This window comes from Leuresthes tenuis, unplaced genomic scaffold, assembly GCF_036924035.1.
Source record: "Leuresthes tenuis unplaced genomic scaffold, fLeuTen1.0.hap1 SCAF_16, whole genome shotgun sequence".
Lineage (NCBI taxonomy): Eukaryota > Metazoa > Chordata > Actinopteri > Atheriniformes > Atherinopsidae > Leuresthes > Leuresthes tenuis.
This window is the reverse complement of record NW_027325370.1, coordinates 7,658,785-7,675,039: the sequence shown is the minus strand read 5'-3', so window position 1 is coordinate 7,675,039 and position 16,255 is coordinate 7,658,785. Positions and strand designations below refer to the sequence as shown.

At 38.4% G+C, this 16,255-nt stretch overlaps 2 protein-coding genes across 4 annotated transcripts; one reads left to right on the top strand and one right to left on the bottom strand.

The window, feature by feature from the left end:
• The first annotated feature begins 2,944 nt into the window (after nt 1-2,944).
• On the top strand, nt 2,945-5,161 carry tac3a (tachykinin precursor 3a). Its single transcript, XM_072367671.1, has 7 exons — nt 2,945-3,022; nt 3,396-3,511; nt 3,603-3,702; nt 3,899-3,928; nt 4,033-4,086; nt 4,241-4,307; nt 4,542-5,161. Exons 2-7 carry the CDS (start codon nt 3,410-3,412, stop codon nt 4,558-4,560), a joined length of 372 nt encoding a protein of 123 aa, XP_072223772.1. The 5' UTR covers nt 2,945-3,022; nt 3,396-3,409; the 3' UTR covers nt 4,561-5,161.
• Nucleotides 5,162-5,174: 13 nt separating this feature from the next.
• c1galt1la (core 1 synthase, glycoprotein-N-acetylgalactosamine 3-beta-galactosyltransferase 1, like a) lies at nt 5,175-9,884 on the bottom strand. Of its 3 annotated transcripts, none has more exons than XM_072367668.1 (4): nt 9,655-9,884; nt 8,662-8,916; nt 7,820-8,484; nt 5,175-6,052 (listed from the first exon to the last, which is right to left on the bottom strand). In XM_072367668.1, exons 2-4 carry the CDS (start codon nt 8,870-8,872, stop codon nt 5,702-5,704), a joined length of 1,227 nt encoding a protein of 408 aa, XP_072223769.1. In that variant the 5' UTR covers nt 8,873-8,916; nt 9,655-9,884; the 3' UTR covers nt 5,175-5,701. The 3 variants fall into 3 exon arrangements, with proteins under 3 accessions (XP_072223769.1, XP_072223770.1, XP_072223771.1); XM_072367669.1 differs by having other exon boundaries at nt 8,662-8,791; XM_072367670.1 differs by lacking the exon at nt 8,662-8,916 and having other exon boundaries at nt 5,344-6,052.
• Nucleotides 9,885-16,255: the final 6,371 nt, after the last annotated feature.

Here is a 16,255-nt window from a genome sequence, read left to right as displayed (position 1 = left end):
TTTCAACTGAACCTTGATTCTGCAGATGCAGTTCATCTGCACTTGTCCATTTAGTGTTTTTGACAATCCTGATGGGGAGGAGATAATCTGTCACCTTGGAATGCCACTAAGTCCTGGCATTCCAAACAGAAATAGGCATCTCTTGTGCACAATTTAACATGTTGTAGCTTTTAATTTTTCTGAGTGGTATACACTACATGGCCAAATGACTGACTGCCACACTGATAAATCAAACAGACATATTCAGCACGCATACATACATAATATGTCATGCATAGTCATTTCATTTCAAATAATCAAAAATAAGAATTGTGCCTGAGCTATGTCCTTTTTTCTTTCAATACTGGTTCACCTATAGCTGCAAAAGACTACCTGCTGTTACTGAGCCAACCGTGAACATCCCGCTGACCTGTCAGAGAGAGGGATTGTCCCAAAACCTTTCCAGCTGTCCGCAGCTTTGATGGAAGCTAATTCCTAATAAGAGTACAATAGATGTAAAAGTGAGTCAGATAACAGGAATAGATGACATCCAAATGCCATACAAGCAAATGATATACGTCATACTGTTCAGGAGTCCAGAGGATATATGGCTACCTGTGATGGATAGCAGGACACCCATCTAGTCCTGCAGCACATATATCCAATTGTATTTCAGTAAGATGAAAAGCTTGCACTCCCCTGGCATGTTGTGGGTAAACAGCCCCTGGCACTCTTTCCCAGTGCTCTGTGTTACTTCAAAAGTGGGTTCACTTTGATTACCTGGGGAGATAAGAAAAAAAACACACTCATCAATAATGTAAATGTGCAGTTAATGACTTCCGAACTACTGTTAGATCTCTCATTCCAACACCCCTGCACTGCTGCAATCCTCTCACTTTACACCCCCACTATTACATACAGGAACAGGACAAATATGGAAATGGGAAGTCATTGCTAAAACATGGCAGTTAACCTTTTGTGAGATGCACTATTTAGATTCTGACCTGATGCTTTGTTGTTGGTGTCACACCCTCCTCTGTGTGGCGTAAATCTCCAGAGGCTACAGCAAGTAATATCTGCAGTAGGCCTATAGTTCCACCTGCCTGTTCACAGTTAGGATGTCAAACGTTGCTGCACTGAAAAATTCATGCCTGTTTGAATTCCAAATATGTGCACAAACACAAGAGTAATTGCTTGTATAATTACAAGGAAAGATGACAGCTTTGGTGTGAACTCATGAAATTTTAGTCATTTTCAGCCGTTGACGATGATAGGAAAAAGCTTTTTTCATGACAAACATAAGCACATTTCCAGGATTTAAATGAAAACTAAAAGTTGCTCCCAAGCGAATGCTGATTAAAAAGGAAATTATACCTCAACTGCAGGGCCTGAGCAATTCAATCATGTTGTGTAGGGCACCACACAATGAGTGCCTTTACAAGTTACAAGATATACTTTTCCTGTCACACCTGTCAGAGACATTTACCAGGGATTTTAGCAGCCACAAAACCAAATTTTTTTCATCACATTATTCATTGTGTCAATAGTGGTAGAGTATAAAGATGTCTGTATAAACAACGACTGGACATTTGTGTTTGTGCAATAGCTATACTGACTATAGCCCTTTTTATACTCATCCAAAAAAAAAAAAACTGCTAACTCCCACAAACACCTGGCTTTTGAGAGCAATTGGGAAGTGTTTCACCAGCATTCAGTCCCATGTCAAATGACTTATCAGTAGCGAATATTTCTTGACTTTGATGGCATTGATGTAAACATAGACATGCACATGGTTATTTTCAATAAGGGTTCTGAACTTTACCTTACAGAAACACATTTCCAATCTTTATATATAATAACCTGAAATAATTCAGTTCTTCAAGAGGCAATGCATGTGCCTGCCAGTCAAAACGTTTCCGTGTGACACCTGCCTATGGGCTTTTGTGCATAGCTACAAGAAAGTGGTCAAAATGAATTTGTAAAAGGCATTTGATTTCTGCCCTTAAAAGCATAAACTCTTTGAAAATATTGAGGGAACACAATTGCCCTGATGGTTGCTACCCATCAGGGCAGATGGAATCGCCTGATGTGAACTAGTTATATAGTGATCAAGCAACATGTTACTCACGGAACTGATCAAATGAGCAAGTAGTGGATTACATCTTTGATACTCAATGCAGCTGCATATCCACACCTTACCAGGTAATGGAGACAAGCCTGTTTCACATGTACTCTGAGGTAAGTCCTCAAAGTTTTGCTTCAATTTCACTTTGCATTTCAATGGAAATACAGCCAAAATTTCTCATCCAAAGCATCATCAGAAAACTGTAGATAAACTTCAAAAGAGCACTGCATTCATGGAGATCCAAAAGTCTGATGGAACTTGAAGTCTTTTACACGGGGGATGGCTGAAAATCTCCCCAACAAAAATTCAAAGACCCTTAACTGTCCTCCAAATGAGATGCTAAAAGTTCTGATTGTGGATGGCCAAGCTTGGGACCCTTTACCTTTATGTAACTTTTGAAACTGCAAAAAATGAAAAAGTAGTCTTGAGTGAAAATATTCTGATTATGGTATTCAACTTCATGAGCCAAACATTTTGATCAAAGAAGTTCAGGTTTCAGTTTAAACATTGCCATCAGCTACATGCAGTTAAAAATATATATTTATTTTTTAAAAAACAGCTGCAGTTCAAGCCCATGTATGATCAGAGGTGGGCTGGAGTCCATAAACTCATATACTCTAAACTACAGACTTGTTTTTTTGTGCGCGTGTTTGATGGGGGAAAATGCTTTCAGCTGCATCATAACCACCAATGAAAGAGCTACGTAGCAATCGCAACAACGTGACAGAAAACCTGTTACCCCACCTACGCTCCAGTTGCTGATTGGCGTTACGCAGGTATCCAGCTATTATTTAATACCGCATGGCTCATTCATCTAGACTGGATCTTGCTGCAGGACCTATCCGTTTCTACTCCACTCTGAACCAGAGAGCACGCTGTTGACTCGTTTACTGAATATTTTTGTTTGGCTGAAAACAGGTAAAACCATGACGCATGGTATAATGATTTAAGAGCGCTATAGTTATATTATATTATTATTATTATAGGTCCAGCTATTTTGAGAAGTCTTCTTTCTTTATGAAGAAATTATTAAAAATCTAAATTGTGTAAACAAATGAGAACTAAGTGAAAATATCGTCTTCGTGTTTCTGCCTTTCACAGAATAATCAAATAAGGTAAATTCAATAATCGTTGTAAAATAAGAAAAGCTGTAGCCTATACTGTAAAAGCGCCTTTACGCACCGGTTATGCAATAGGTTGTGCTCAACAGGTGTAACTGATTCTTAAATTAAATGGGGAGCTTTGTATTTTCTTCCAGTTAATTTTTTTTGTTTGTTTTTTGTTCGCATAGGTGGTGCTAAGAAGATGAAAAGAGGTTTGCTTCTGGTGACTTTGTTCCTCGTCGTTAAACTTCGGTACAGCCAGTCCAGATGCGAGGAAACTGGATCGCGCAAATCAACCTTGGACGTAGGTTCCCTGAGATGCGTGATAATAACTGAGTAGATTTTCATAGAATCTTTTAAACGAAGCTTGTTGTTTTTTCTCATCATAATTGCAGCAGACTTTAAGCTTGGAAGATCTCAAGCGGAACATTCTGAAGAGGTACACTGACTTGGATTATGACAGCTTTGTGGGGCTGATGGGCAAAAGAAACGATGGTGAGTCATCTTTTTGATACCATAGCTGATACCATATAGGCTTTCTAATAAAATACTCCTGTATTAAAGAAAAATGTACCTTAAGAAGGAGCTCTTTCTTATATTCATTGACTTAGTTAGAGCCATTGGTATAGACTCACAAATGCTCTCTTCAGCTTCTTTTTACAAAAAAAATCCCTTGGCTGTTTTTGAACAGAGGCAGATGCTGTGCAGTCACCACAAAAAAGTAAGACCCAATAATGTAATAACGGAATTGTTTCATTTAAATTCCTTGACATATTCATAAAATACTTAACTGAATTGTTGTTTTTGTTTGTTTTTTCTCAATAGGGGAAATGGATGACATATTTGTTGGTCTTATGGGAAGAAGAAACTCTGAGTCTGGTGAGTGTGGAGGTTAACATGTATTTAATATCCAAGTCTAGATTCACATCTCCATCTCTAGTATTGCAACCAAATCTCACAGCAGGATGGGAAACAGTCACTTAATATTGAAAGCATATTACAGCCACTTGCATTCTTATGTTTGCCCTGGCAGATAACGGTCCCTGGAGGAGAGAGTATCCAGAGAGGAGAGGGATTTTTCTCAACAAGTCCAGGCTGAGGTGAGTGTGTCATCACTAGGTATCTACTATTTACAAAACTAACATGAACACTCAACCTTTCTGATAAAAGATAGGATTACACCAGACAGAAGAGTTTTTGTTGATTTCTGCTGGTCAAGTTTTAATGCCTTAAAGGTGTGTGTGATTTTTTTTTTTTAGTTTTAAAATAGTACTTTTCTTATTTGACTTCTTGTATAATTTTACATATGTGGCATGCATTCTGTATTTTTGCAGGTTACTCCAGGGACTGTAGACATTCATACTGAAACAACTTTCATTTGACTACAATGACTGAAGATCACAGAGAAACAAGAAACAGTCTGACTGTACATCTGCCGGCTGGCTAATGAAAGTGACCATAAACCAACCAGATTGTAATTGTTTCATCTGAATCACAAAGAATAATTACCAGTGATAATCTCCATTTCTTTATTATGTATTCTTTTTGTCAAAAGTTAAAAATAAATGTAATTTTATACTTAATTCATTAAGTTAATTATCCGTGTATTATCCTGTAGCTGCTTAAATGATTCTTCAAGCTTGTGACAACAGTAACATTCATACACACCGTTATGGGGTACATATAAAACAACCTGATGAGTGGTATTCATTAGTAATTTGTATAATCAATGCTCCAAAACAGAAGCACAGGGAGACTTCAGACTTCAAGTACAAACTTGTGTATTAGAGCATTTCATGTCAGCAAAAGGTTTATAAAAAAATGTTATCTTACAGCACAGTGTTTTCATTTCTCAGAAGAACGCTGCATTTTTTCCTGACTCTGCATTTAAAGCCTGCATTGATTACTGAGTTGCAAAAGAAAGATACATTCAAATAAAAAACACAGACTTTAAAAAGATCACAGTAACATGAAATTTATTTATACACATTTTTCAACAGGTCAAAGGAAGAAAACACATAATCAAACTGAAATCAAACATCGCAACAGTGGCCATGAAAAGGATAAATATTTCACAGTTTTGACACACCTTGCTGTTCTCATATTATTGACACAAAAAGAGAGAGCAAAAATAAATCACAAAACCAGACGACATTAAATAGGAAAAAAAAAAAGTTGGGTCAAAAAAAATATAGCCAAGCCAGAGTTAGCTACCACTGAGCCATAATGAGACTATATCCACTCCTGACTAGGATTGATTATTGTAGAGTACTGAATGGGAAATTCTGAGACCATATGATGAAAGCTTTGTCATATTAAAAGACTAGTTGGCCAATATACTGTAAGGGATAACAGACTCGTCTGGAAGTCACTCTCCTATCCCCCGGTCACAGGGGGAAAATATCCCAGAGTATGTCTAACATTGATTCTAATGTAGATCAGATACACTGCAGTTATAGCACAGTCAGCCCAAGCTGAGTAGTAACAAAAAGAATCAGTGATGGTTATCTTGTGTGACTGCAGTTCTGTTCTCAGTCAGGTCTAGGTTAAGACTGTCTTCTGTCCCCTTTTTCAAGTGTGTCCCTTCTATGGTTTGGTTTACCGTGACAAAAAAAGCAGAGGATGTGTGACTCCGTCTATCTGTCACTTCCTGAACTGCGTTAAGTGCTGCAGTCGCAGCAGTCTGTGAAACTGGGAGAAAGTTCACACTGTAGTGTGCAGAGGGCCGATAACGTGATTTGTAGCCATAAGCTCTCAGGTGGTAGGTGTAGTACTCCAACGTGTACATGAGCTCTGCTTCCACATAATGGAACGATACTGCCAGGTCTGAACAGCACTGAGGACCCTGCAGAAGATTAGCACACAGATCAGATATGTAAAACACACAACAGAGAACAGAAAAAGATAAACATTTTACACCTGCGTTGCTGGAACACTGTTAACATTATAATTATAATTCACAAATAAACCCTTTGTCAAAATAAGTGTAAGCCTTTTTTCTATCCCTGTTTAATCCACTTTAACTGGCATTGTTACACAAATGGGCATTGATTTAGTGCCAAAAATAAGAAGCTGGCCACTTATCATCTGGTACGATAAAGCGGTAGAATGAGTTTTGCAGTAGGTTTTCAGCAATAAGTCAAAAGAATGTGAATTTCTAACCATATAACCTATTGAACAACCACATGCAGCTCAAGGGAACAGAAAGAAAACCCAAAGATGTTTGTGCAAATATGGTACTGGTTTTATAAACTACGTGCAATAAGTATTCCACTATCAATAGAACCTTGAACCATTGAGAATAATCGGTAGCTCAAATCTAAGCGATCATCTCGTATGAAAATCATTACAGATTAACACCTCTCGTGTTGGACCCTTGCCATTACAACGTGTTTCAAAGACACAGTAAGGTTTGCATCATCTACTAACATCAAGAGAAAAACCAAATCTGACAATACAGGTCAGGTTAGTACATATAATATATAAGAGATTGTTTGTTTGTACTGTTGTTAACCTGCCATATGTAGCACAAGCTGCTCTTGCAGTGCATTCCAGAAATATGACTGGACAAACAACAAGAATTTCATCAACCATCAATCATAAATGAGAAAATTTGTCAAGGACTATTTCAAGATGCAGACTGATGTATATTTGTAAGCTTCTAAGTCTACTTAGAACCCGGGCAGTGAATGTGGGATCACCAAAGATGAACTACAGTATTTTTTTATGTCCCTCAAGCTAGGGCCAACTATCCAGAGCTCCAGTGTCTCATTTATGTGTCATTATATCAGTTATTGGGTGGCAGGTCTATGGCTGAGAGACAGCACATAATTTATATCAAGAGTCGACAAGAAAGACAATATGAGATACTTCTGGTCTTACACTTAATCTGCAAAAACTGTCACATGCTAATGTTTTGTCATTTCTGTTTATACAGACAGATTAAAAAAACTAAACAATTATTTTAATATTGAAAACAAATTTGTTTTCTTGTTGTTTCTCAAAAACAAGAAACAAAGCAGCTCCATACGCTGGCAGTGTGTGACAGCATCAGTAATGATCCCGTCTCATTTTAATTACAAAGTACAATACATTAGTTGCATCATCAGTGACAAATTGACCAATTTTCCTTTTGTTGACAGGACATGGTCTGTGCTGCAATCATGTACTTTAAAATGAACTCTTTTATCTCAATTCACTCACTCTATACGGGGGTCAGGTACAGAATCTATTCATTCATTTATTTAATCAGTATTCCTCTGACAAGTCTTTTAAAGCAACACCTATATTTTGTTAATGTACCCAAAGCAAAACAAGCAGTTCATGCCATACTATTCACTTTTTAATTAAAATATAAGGCCATAATCTACAATTCAAAATGATAGAATGCTCTCATTTCATGGTAGACAGTATGTTTAACTAGAGGTTCAGTCCCCCATCCGCATGTCTTCCTAGCCTGACCTGCCCTTTTCTAATAAGGATAATCCACTCACAGGATGTCAGTCTAATAGGAATTATCTGTAATTGGCTTTAATGCTGATTGGTTAAATTTTTACTTCAAAGCACTTAACTCTGGGGCCAGTTACCATATAAAAAATGTGAAGGGACTTGCCTCAACTATTGGGTAGTAACAGTAGCTCCAGTACCAGAAACTCTTAGAGAATTTGGTGGTTAGATGATGCTCTGGAACAAATGGGTGAAAAGTTTCCCGATGCAATGTATCTCTGGAGTCCCCGGCCAGAACACCCATCTTCTCCAAACACTGCCCCAATGCTAGGTCTTCCACAGGGGTGGTGTGTGTGCAGGCCTTGGTCCGAAAACCTTCCACAAATCTCTTGAGGGCCTCCTTACTGAGCACATAGCCTGCGCCCCCACTCATGTAGCCTTGTTTGGTGTAAGGCTTAAAGCGTTTACCAAAATAGATGGGTTCTTCAGGGGTGTGGTTGGACAAAATCCAACGAAGGTTGTCCACCACCACATAGCTGTCATCATCCGCTTTTAAGAACCAGTCTGCTTCATTCACATGGTGTTCATAGACATAATGGAAAGCTCGGATGGTCTTCCAGTAGAGCTGGTCCCGGCCTTCCTTAGTGCCCAAACCTACAGTGGGAAAGTCTGAGTCCTCCACAGAGCTCATAAATAGCACAATGTTGCAGTGTCGACTCCAGGTGGCCCGGACATGGCGGGCCCTGCTCTGTAGGTTATACGGACCTGTCATCACCCAACAGAGAACACGTACCCTCTGGTACAGCGTATCTGCCATCCTGCTGTCTTCATCTAAAGGGAGACAGAACAATATTACAATAATTCAATATTACCTGGTGTGCAGAGAGCATATCTGGTTCTACCAGTGACACAACAATATCCTGAAATTGTTTCAGAGCATCTCTAATTTATGATCAGAATGAAAAAATAACTAGTTGTTGAGAACGGATGTGAAAAAGCACACAGAACCTGCATGGTGAGGGTGAAGCAGGTTGATAAGTGCAGCTCCCTCCTTCCTCCAGTTGGTTGGTGTCTCCACTAAAGCTTTAGCTTTTTCCTGAGCTTCAGACAGCACAGGGAAGCTTCGCTCGAACCACACCTGGTGCAGGAAGAAGTACATGCTGCAGACCCCTATCAAGAAGCCCACTGAAAAGGCCCATTTGGAGCTGGGGCTCTTCATAGCGACAATCTTTCATACACTGCGATGTCCCCCTTACAGCATGTCTACATGGAACCATAACACACAATAATCCATTTGTTATTAACTCAAACCTGAAACGTACTGGAAATCTAACTCATTAGCATTCCCTTGTGTACACGTCTTCACCAACACAAGGGAATGCTATATAATGCTATATATGCTGTTATATATGCTGTTATATATAACAGCAAAGCAACATGAAACCTCAACGCTATTTTGATAATGCAATTTTAAGCCTGTAAAAACAAAAACCTGTCTTGATATGTGCCTAAAAACGACAATGAAATGATAGCTTCTAACAGTTTCCCAACATATTGATACGTTTTTTTTCTCATGAGCAAAATTAACCGTAAAAACAAATGTTTTTTGTTGTCATTAAATCTTAAAACTACAGGAAAGTGTTATACTAAGTTTGAAGCCAAAGCCTATACACTTGACAGCTGGAGTCAAACTATTGACTAGTGTATCCTCTTTTAGCTTAGATCAGAAAATGACTGATAATAGTGTAATCAACATAAAATCAGATTGTAGATTTTGGCACGAGGACTTCAGGATAAGACCAGTCGATGTTCCAAATCCGTTTCTACCAAAAACACTTAACAAAGACATGCTGCCGCAGCGATTTGAAGCCACTGGGGGAAATATGTCTTTTCTCACTTCTAATTTAATCAGACATAGCCGCATTAGTATGTGGAGGCTATGTCCAAATCACATGCCGTTAGAGCATTCCGTAACTACTCTCGCATGTGTGTGTTCATTACCTTTGCTGTGGGATCAATCATAAGTGAAAACGTTATCCCTGCCAATCCCTAAGCATCTAAGTGTTTCCTGAAAACGGCACAAGCTTGCAACACCTGTCAGGCATTAATACAATCGCATGAAGGCTACATTCATCCGCTGGCTTGTCCTCGATTGCAGTTCTCCCTGTTTTGCGACGCCATTTAAGATTATTGCAATAAGAAAAGCCACGGCACCTACATGCTTTACACTCTTCGGCATTATAGGTTAAGCTCCGGAAACGTGGCCTCTCATTGGTTGGCCGCCGATGACGTTGGAAGAAGCAGTCTCAAACTTTTTGAAAAATGAGTGACAGTTTTTTTTTTTTTTTTTACATTTTCAATACATATTTGTTTATTGTCGAAGAAATCCACTTTTGAGACGTAAAGCAGCAAAGCGAAAGAAATGGAAAAAAAGGTAACGCTGTTGCTGTGCTCATTTTGGCCACTAAGCGTCCTCCTAACGCCTTTAAATGAAACAAACACCAATGCCTTTTAGTATAATACATATAACAGGTGAAATTTTAGGATCAGCCGTATACTGCACAATCTTTAGCATTTCCGCTGTCTGTGGTTTACACAAGCTCTAAACTAAAGTCGCAAATTTATTATAGTTACCAAATGTATTTCCTATTAGTTTGGTCGATGGTTGTGTCCTTTAAATCTATTTGATATGTTATTTAATTGACATGTTGTTTTCATATTTTTCTATTCTATTTCATGTTTTGCTATTTGAAATAACTTTGTTTGTACATTAGAATTTGTTGCTCGCATTATAGTCAGCTCTTGTTCTATCATGATTTGCATATCATTCACCTGGGAGCCGCTAATGTGCTGTAACCATATAAAAGATATATATATATAAAAGTCTGGATCCAGTGGAGCAGAGTCAAAGACATGGTGATACATTAATATTTAAACAATTCAGCATGGAAGGGTAATCCAGAGGTAATTCCACTATAAGCACTAGAACAGAATAAGTGTTGAATTTGCGTTCCTATATAACTTTTTATATCTACATAACTATATCTGATATAACTTGTTGTTTTGTGTAGTCCAGTGATACTAAAACTAATAAGTCAATAATTGCAAATACATAAAATATATTTGATTGACATACGTTAGTCTCTCCTATGTCTCTCGCATTTTATCAGTAGGCAAAATTACGTAGAGGTAGACAAACAAAATGGCTCGTTGTCTGGTCAGAGCCCGCACGTACAGAAAAAAGAGCACACAAGCCTAGATGTCAGTAGACGTTATTGGAAAGTTTGGCAGATCTGAGTAAAAGGAATTCTAAAAGAACTAGTGCTACCACTGGAACAACAACAGTAAGATACATTTACCCCTGTTTCTTCTTGTCCTTTGTTTTTAATGCTATTTTTACAAGATAGCGTTTGGAATGAGAAGCAAATATAATCAAAGTCCGAGTGCATCATTTCTCTCTTTTTTTTTCTTGCCAAATATTTACCTGTGTTTGTGGGACTCGGATATCTCAGAACAAGTAAAATAGATAAATAGAACAGACTTTTTCGGGGAGTATAGGGCTTTCTCAGAATATCAAACACTAGTAAACACTTATTTAGAGTTGTAATAACCTAGAGTAGCAGACTAATGTAAGTCAAAGTTCAAATCAGCTTTATTGTTAATTCTGTAATTCATACTCAGACATAAGGAATTAAAATTTCGTATCCCTTGGTCTCCCTAACAACACAGTGAAAATAAAAATAAAACAGTAAACACTGAGTAAAAAAGAAGTATAAAAAATATGCTATTATGTGCAAAAAAAAGTAGCAAAAACAGTAAACTGCAAGTATAAAAAATATGAATGCAAATAACAGATACTGCAATAACACGGAGAAGGAGAAGTTTTACACCGGAACTGTGCCGACAACAGGGTCGACTTTATCATTTATCAGGGTGGAATGCTCTCTCCAGGTCGGGAATGAGATCATTCCCCAAGTGGAGGAGTGCAAGTATCTCGGGGTCTTGTTCATGCAGAGGTCCAAAATGATATAATACAGACTTCTGGCCCAGCTCTTTTAAGGTATATTGATATTCAGAGTTGGTCTTATTGAGCTGACTTACTATATATTATAAAGATTACTGCTATTAAAAAGTAATTTATTATGTAACTTCCCTTCTTTCTGTAAAAACAGACTTTATTTTTTTTCCATTATAGAAACTCCTTTGTAATTTCTTGAGCTGTTTGGTTATAATGTTATGTTCTGCAGGCTTATAACCAACCCAAAAGCAGCAACAAGTGCACTAGTAAAATCTTGTTAACCATTAATACAGATGATAGCAGTTTTTGACTTTGGACTCTAGAGATCATTTTGTTAATGTAATTTCTGTACCTCATCTGGCCCACACAACACAGCTAATACATCCATCCATCTTCTATACCGTCAATCCGTTAATCGGGTAGCGGGTGGGCTAGAGCCTATCCCAGCAGTCATCGGGCGAAAGGCCGGGTCAGCTAATACATATTGAAAAAATATTTTATCACATAGCATGTTATCCAAATGGTATAGAAATCATTATATGTTGTGATTAGCACTGTCGCCTCACAACAAGAGTGTCCCTGGTTCGAATCCTGGCCGGGGCCTTTCTGTGTAGAGTTTGCATGTTCTCCCCGTGTATACGTAGGTTCTGTCTGTACTCCAGCTCCCTCCCACAGGCCAAAAACATGGATGTCAGGGTAATTGGTGATTATAAATTGACCCTAGGAGTGAGTGTGAGCATGGATGGCTGTTTGCCAGGTGTACCCTGTCTCTTTCCCAATGACAGCTAAAATAGGCTACAGGCTAAATATATAACAAGCACTTTGTGATAAGCTGGAAATCAAACATAAAACATCACAAATGTTGTAAATGCATTAACATGAACACTTCTGGCACAGCCTGGTGGGAATTTCTTAAAATAAAAAGTGTAAGCTTACACCCATCTATATACCACACTATTCATACTGCATGCACTCACTGCTTACGGCACTTCTGGTTAGATGCTAAACTGCATTTCGTTGCTCTGTACATGTACATGTGCAATGACAATAAAGTTGAATCCAGTCTAATCTATTCTAATCTGGAACAACCCTGACATCCTGCAAACAATAAGATTCTAAACTTCACTCCATGGAAGAACAAAGGAATAAAAAATCTTTCACATATAATCCAGAAATTTTATCTTATTTGATGTGCTTGTATCACAACATGGGATCAGGAGCAACAAATGTCTAGAATATCAACAAGTAAAGTCTGTAATAACTAAGAAATATATCTATTCTATCATATATATCCTATTCCACATTTCAAAACTACATCAGAATATCACAAAATTCCACTGATTTTGCTGTCTTAACCAACAACAATGAATTTTGAACTGAGCCCTCTATAATAACTTTACTGCCACATTCACTTCATAACTCTGCTAAAACGGCTTAGTCAGCTACCGTAGGGTGTCCTAACTGATGGTAAGTAAACCTCAATTTTGGTTTTCTCATTCTGAAAGGATACTTTTTTTCCTTGACAGCATCTTCTTGATCACTGCTCACAGTTTCAGGCTGATGATCTAGGTTGGCACGTTGAGTGTTTTCATGCTCCTGTGTCTCAGCATCTTCATTGTGTTGATCCCTCTCATTCTCTGGATCATCTTTATCCTCAACGTCCCGGGACACGGCTTTAGCATGTTCTTGTTCATCTTCAGGTTCCCTTGTCCACTGATGCTGTACACCTTATTCCTGGTGATCTGCTGGTAACACTCCAGCAGATCTCCAGTCATCCTCCTCTCAACTGTGCTCTTGCTCAAATTGTTCATGGCTCCTTTTGTTGTCTTCTTTCTTGGTCCTGCATGTGAGTTTTCCTTTTCAACTGGTAAGTAGGGATGTCCCGATCCAGATTTTTTTGCCTCCCAATACAATCCAATTTTTTTAATGTGTAGTCTTGCTTTCATTATGTGGAAAAGACTGGGATCATTCTTTGTTCAAGGCAACATCATTTTTTTAATTCTTTGTTGTGGAAATTTTCATATGTTTGTATTGATAAAAGAAGAATAAATAAGTCATCTTTTATGTATTTATTTCTTGCAATAAAGGTTAGTCATACAGGAAGCATGGCATGGCATGGCATGGCATGGCATGGCATGGCATGGCATGGCATGGCATGGCATGGCATGGCATGGCATGGCATGGCATGGCTTACAGCTCTCATGAGAAACCGGGCTGCAGCTACAGGGAGTTTCTATACAATAGACCACAGAGTGACGATAAATAGGTCTTGTCTGTTAGCACGCTGTTGCATTGAGCTTAGGCAATGCACGTCTTCATTTTCCATCAACTTTCTCAATTATTGACCAAAAAAATATGTTAAACATCAGATGCATCATATCACTAAGACTCAAATTCTGTCATCACAAGCATGTTCAGAAGAAATTAACGGACTGCAAAGTTATAATTAAGGGTGTGTGGTTTCAGTTCCATTTTTTTTCAGTTAAGTGTCAAAATCGTCTTATTTCTTCAACTATTTCAAGTATTATTTCAAGTATTTTCAAAAGCTTTAAATTAATTGGAATATTCACAGTGGTAAAGTCGACAATTCTTCGGTGAACTAATTCCATAATGTCACCCCAACTTACAATATATTTTCCCTTTTCACACATCGTCTATCCCATGTATTAACTTTGCATAGTGGGGAATCAGTTTTGTTTAAACCAAATCAGATGTTATCAGAAAGTAGATCGCAAGTTCTGCTTTTGCAACAGCTGCTACCACAGTCCAGCCTTCAAATGTAGGATGAGGTTTGGCTGTAGATGTACGCAACCGGCCAAAATCTATCATCATGTTACTCCAAAAGAACAGAGGTCATGCAGCCATGTTTTCTTCAACAGTTTGTGTGAATGATTTGGAAGGATCAGGGAGACCCAGAGTGGGTGGACATACATGCTGTTTGTTAATGTGGTAAAGAAAAACTCGATTCCATACTCATGTATACACTGATGCAAAGGACAAGGACAGTAGTCCAATTACATGGCCCACAATCTAGTTGTAATAGAAGCTTAACTCAACTGTGCATGTAATGACACTGACCCTGGGTGTTAAAAGTGTCTGGAGCTTTTGGTCATAATGCACATTTATATGGTACAGAGTTCATTTCATATTTTAGTTTCAAACACAGAGTGATTGACAGTGATGTTAGACATTTCTAAAAGTATTGTGTTGTATCGTAGCAATCGTGCTGTGGAGAGGTGAAAAGTCTTTTGTTCAAGTAAAATCATGGACACAGCATGTGGGACCAGGAGAGTTACATCAGAATAGGCCACAATATCTCTGGAGGCCATAACTGCCTTTTCAGCTGCCGCCACATATCTGAATATATCTCTAGAGACCTGCAGCCACGGGGTCCAGTTTTAAAGAAAAATAAGCTACAGGGCGCAGCTTATTTCCATGGTCCTGTGACAAAACAGAAGTCATACATCCATCTTTTTCATCTACTGCTTGAGTGAACGGTCTGGTAGGGTCAGGCAGGCCCAAAGTTGGAGTGCTTTGTAAGGCAAGTTTTAGTTCAGTGAAAGATTGTTCCACTTGTCCCACTTTGATCTTATGTTTTGCTTGCAGGCCTTTGCCATGAATGAGGGAGGCGAGCGGAGCTTCAAGAATGGAATAGTTAGAAATTAATTTCAACAGTAAGAGCACATACCAAGAAATTTGTGATGGGTTTTGGAAGGTTCTGAATTGCCTCAACTCTTTTTGGTGAAAGAAGTGATGACATGATCTAATAAGACAACCTTTCCCTGGACAAATTGAAGTTTAGACAAGCTGGCTTTGTGACCAGTTTTAGCCAGATGTTTCAAGGGTTTGACTGTGTTGGCTGCTCATTGGTTGGACTGCAGATCATGAGGTCATCAACTGTAAAAAAGCAGTGCCTGGGGAGAGAACAAAGGATTCAAGACTGTCTGAGAGCCTCAATGTAAATGGTGGGACTTTCACAGTATCCTTGGAACAGACGTGTGAATGTGTAGCCCCTCCTATTGAAGTTGAAAGCAAACCAGAATCAGCTTCCTGGATGACCTGAAACACTAAAGGTGTCTGAAAGGTTGAACACTGAAAAGAATTTTGCATTAGTTGGTTGCATTACCTGCTTGCAGATCCTGAATAAAACGCCATTCTGTTGGTTGATCTTTGCATCTGATTTTATGACAGGACACAAAGGCGTGCGTATTGAAGAATCATTACATGGAAAAATTACTCCTGCTGCCTTAAGAGACTCAAAGAATGGTGGTATACTATCAACGGCTTTTTGTTTAAGTGAATATTGAGCCTTGCAAGGTTTAAAGTCTGATTTTGGAGTGATGACAACATTTTCACAATCTTTGACGAGGTTAACATCATACTTACTGTTGACTGTTCTTTGTGTGTGCACAAAAGATGTCACCTTTTTTGAGTTGCACTGTAGTGAAGTTGAAAAAATAATACACAATTTCATAACTGGGCTCAAATTTCCCCAGCTATCCGATGTGTGTTTTGCTCGTGGGATGTGTGGGGCTGATGTACATGTTCCATTGAACTGGTGTGAGAGACACTGACACAGCACAT

Bases quoted from the DNA above. Each gene is read 5' to 3' on its own strand.
- tac3a (XM_072367671.1), top strand. From the start codon at position 3,410: ATGAAAAGAGGTTTGCTTCTGGTGACTTTGTTCCTCGTCGTTAAACTT. The intron at 3,512-3,602 runs GTAGGTTCCCTG...TCATAATTGCAG, and splicing joins CGCGCAAATCAACCTTGGAC to CAGACTTTAAGCTTGGAAGA. The intron at 3,703-3,898 runs GTGAGTCATCTT...GTTTTTGAACAG, and splicing joins GATGGGCAAAAGAAACGATG to AGGCAGATGCTGTGCAGTCA.
- c1galt1la (XM_072367668.1), bottom strand. From the start codon at position 8,872: ATGAAGAGCCCCAGCTCCAAATGGGCCTTTTCAGTGGGCTTCTTGATA. The intron at 8,485-8,661 runs GTTCTGTGTGCT...GTCTCCCTTTAG, and splicing joins GCTTCACCCTCACCATGCAG to ATGAAGACAGCAGGATGGCA. The intron at 6,053-7,819 runs GCAAGTCCCTTC...AATCTTCTGCAG, and splicing joins GTTACTACCCAATAGTTGAG to GGTCCTCAGTGCTGTTCAGA.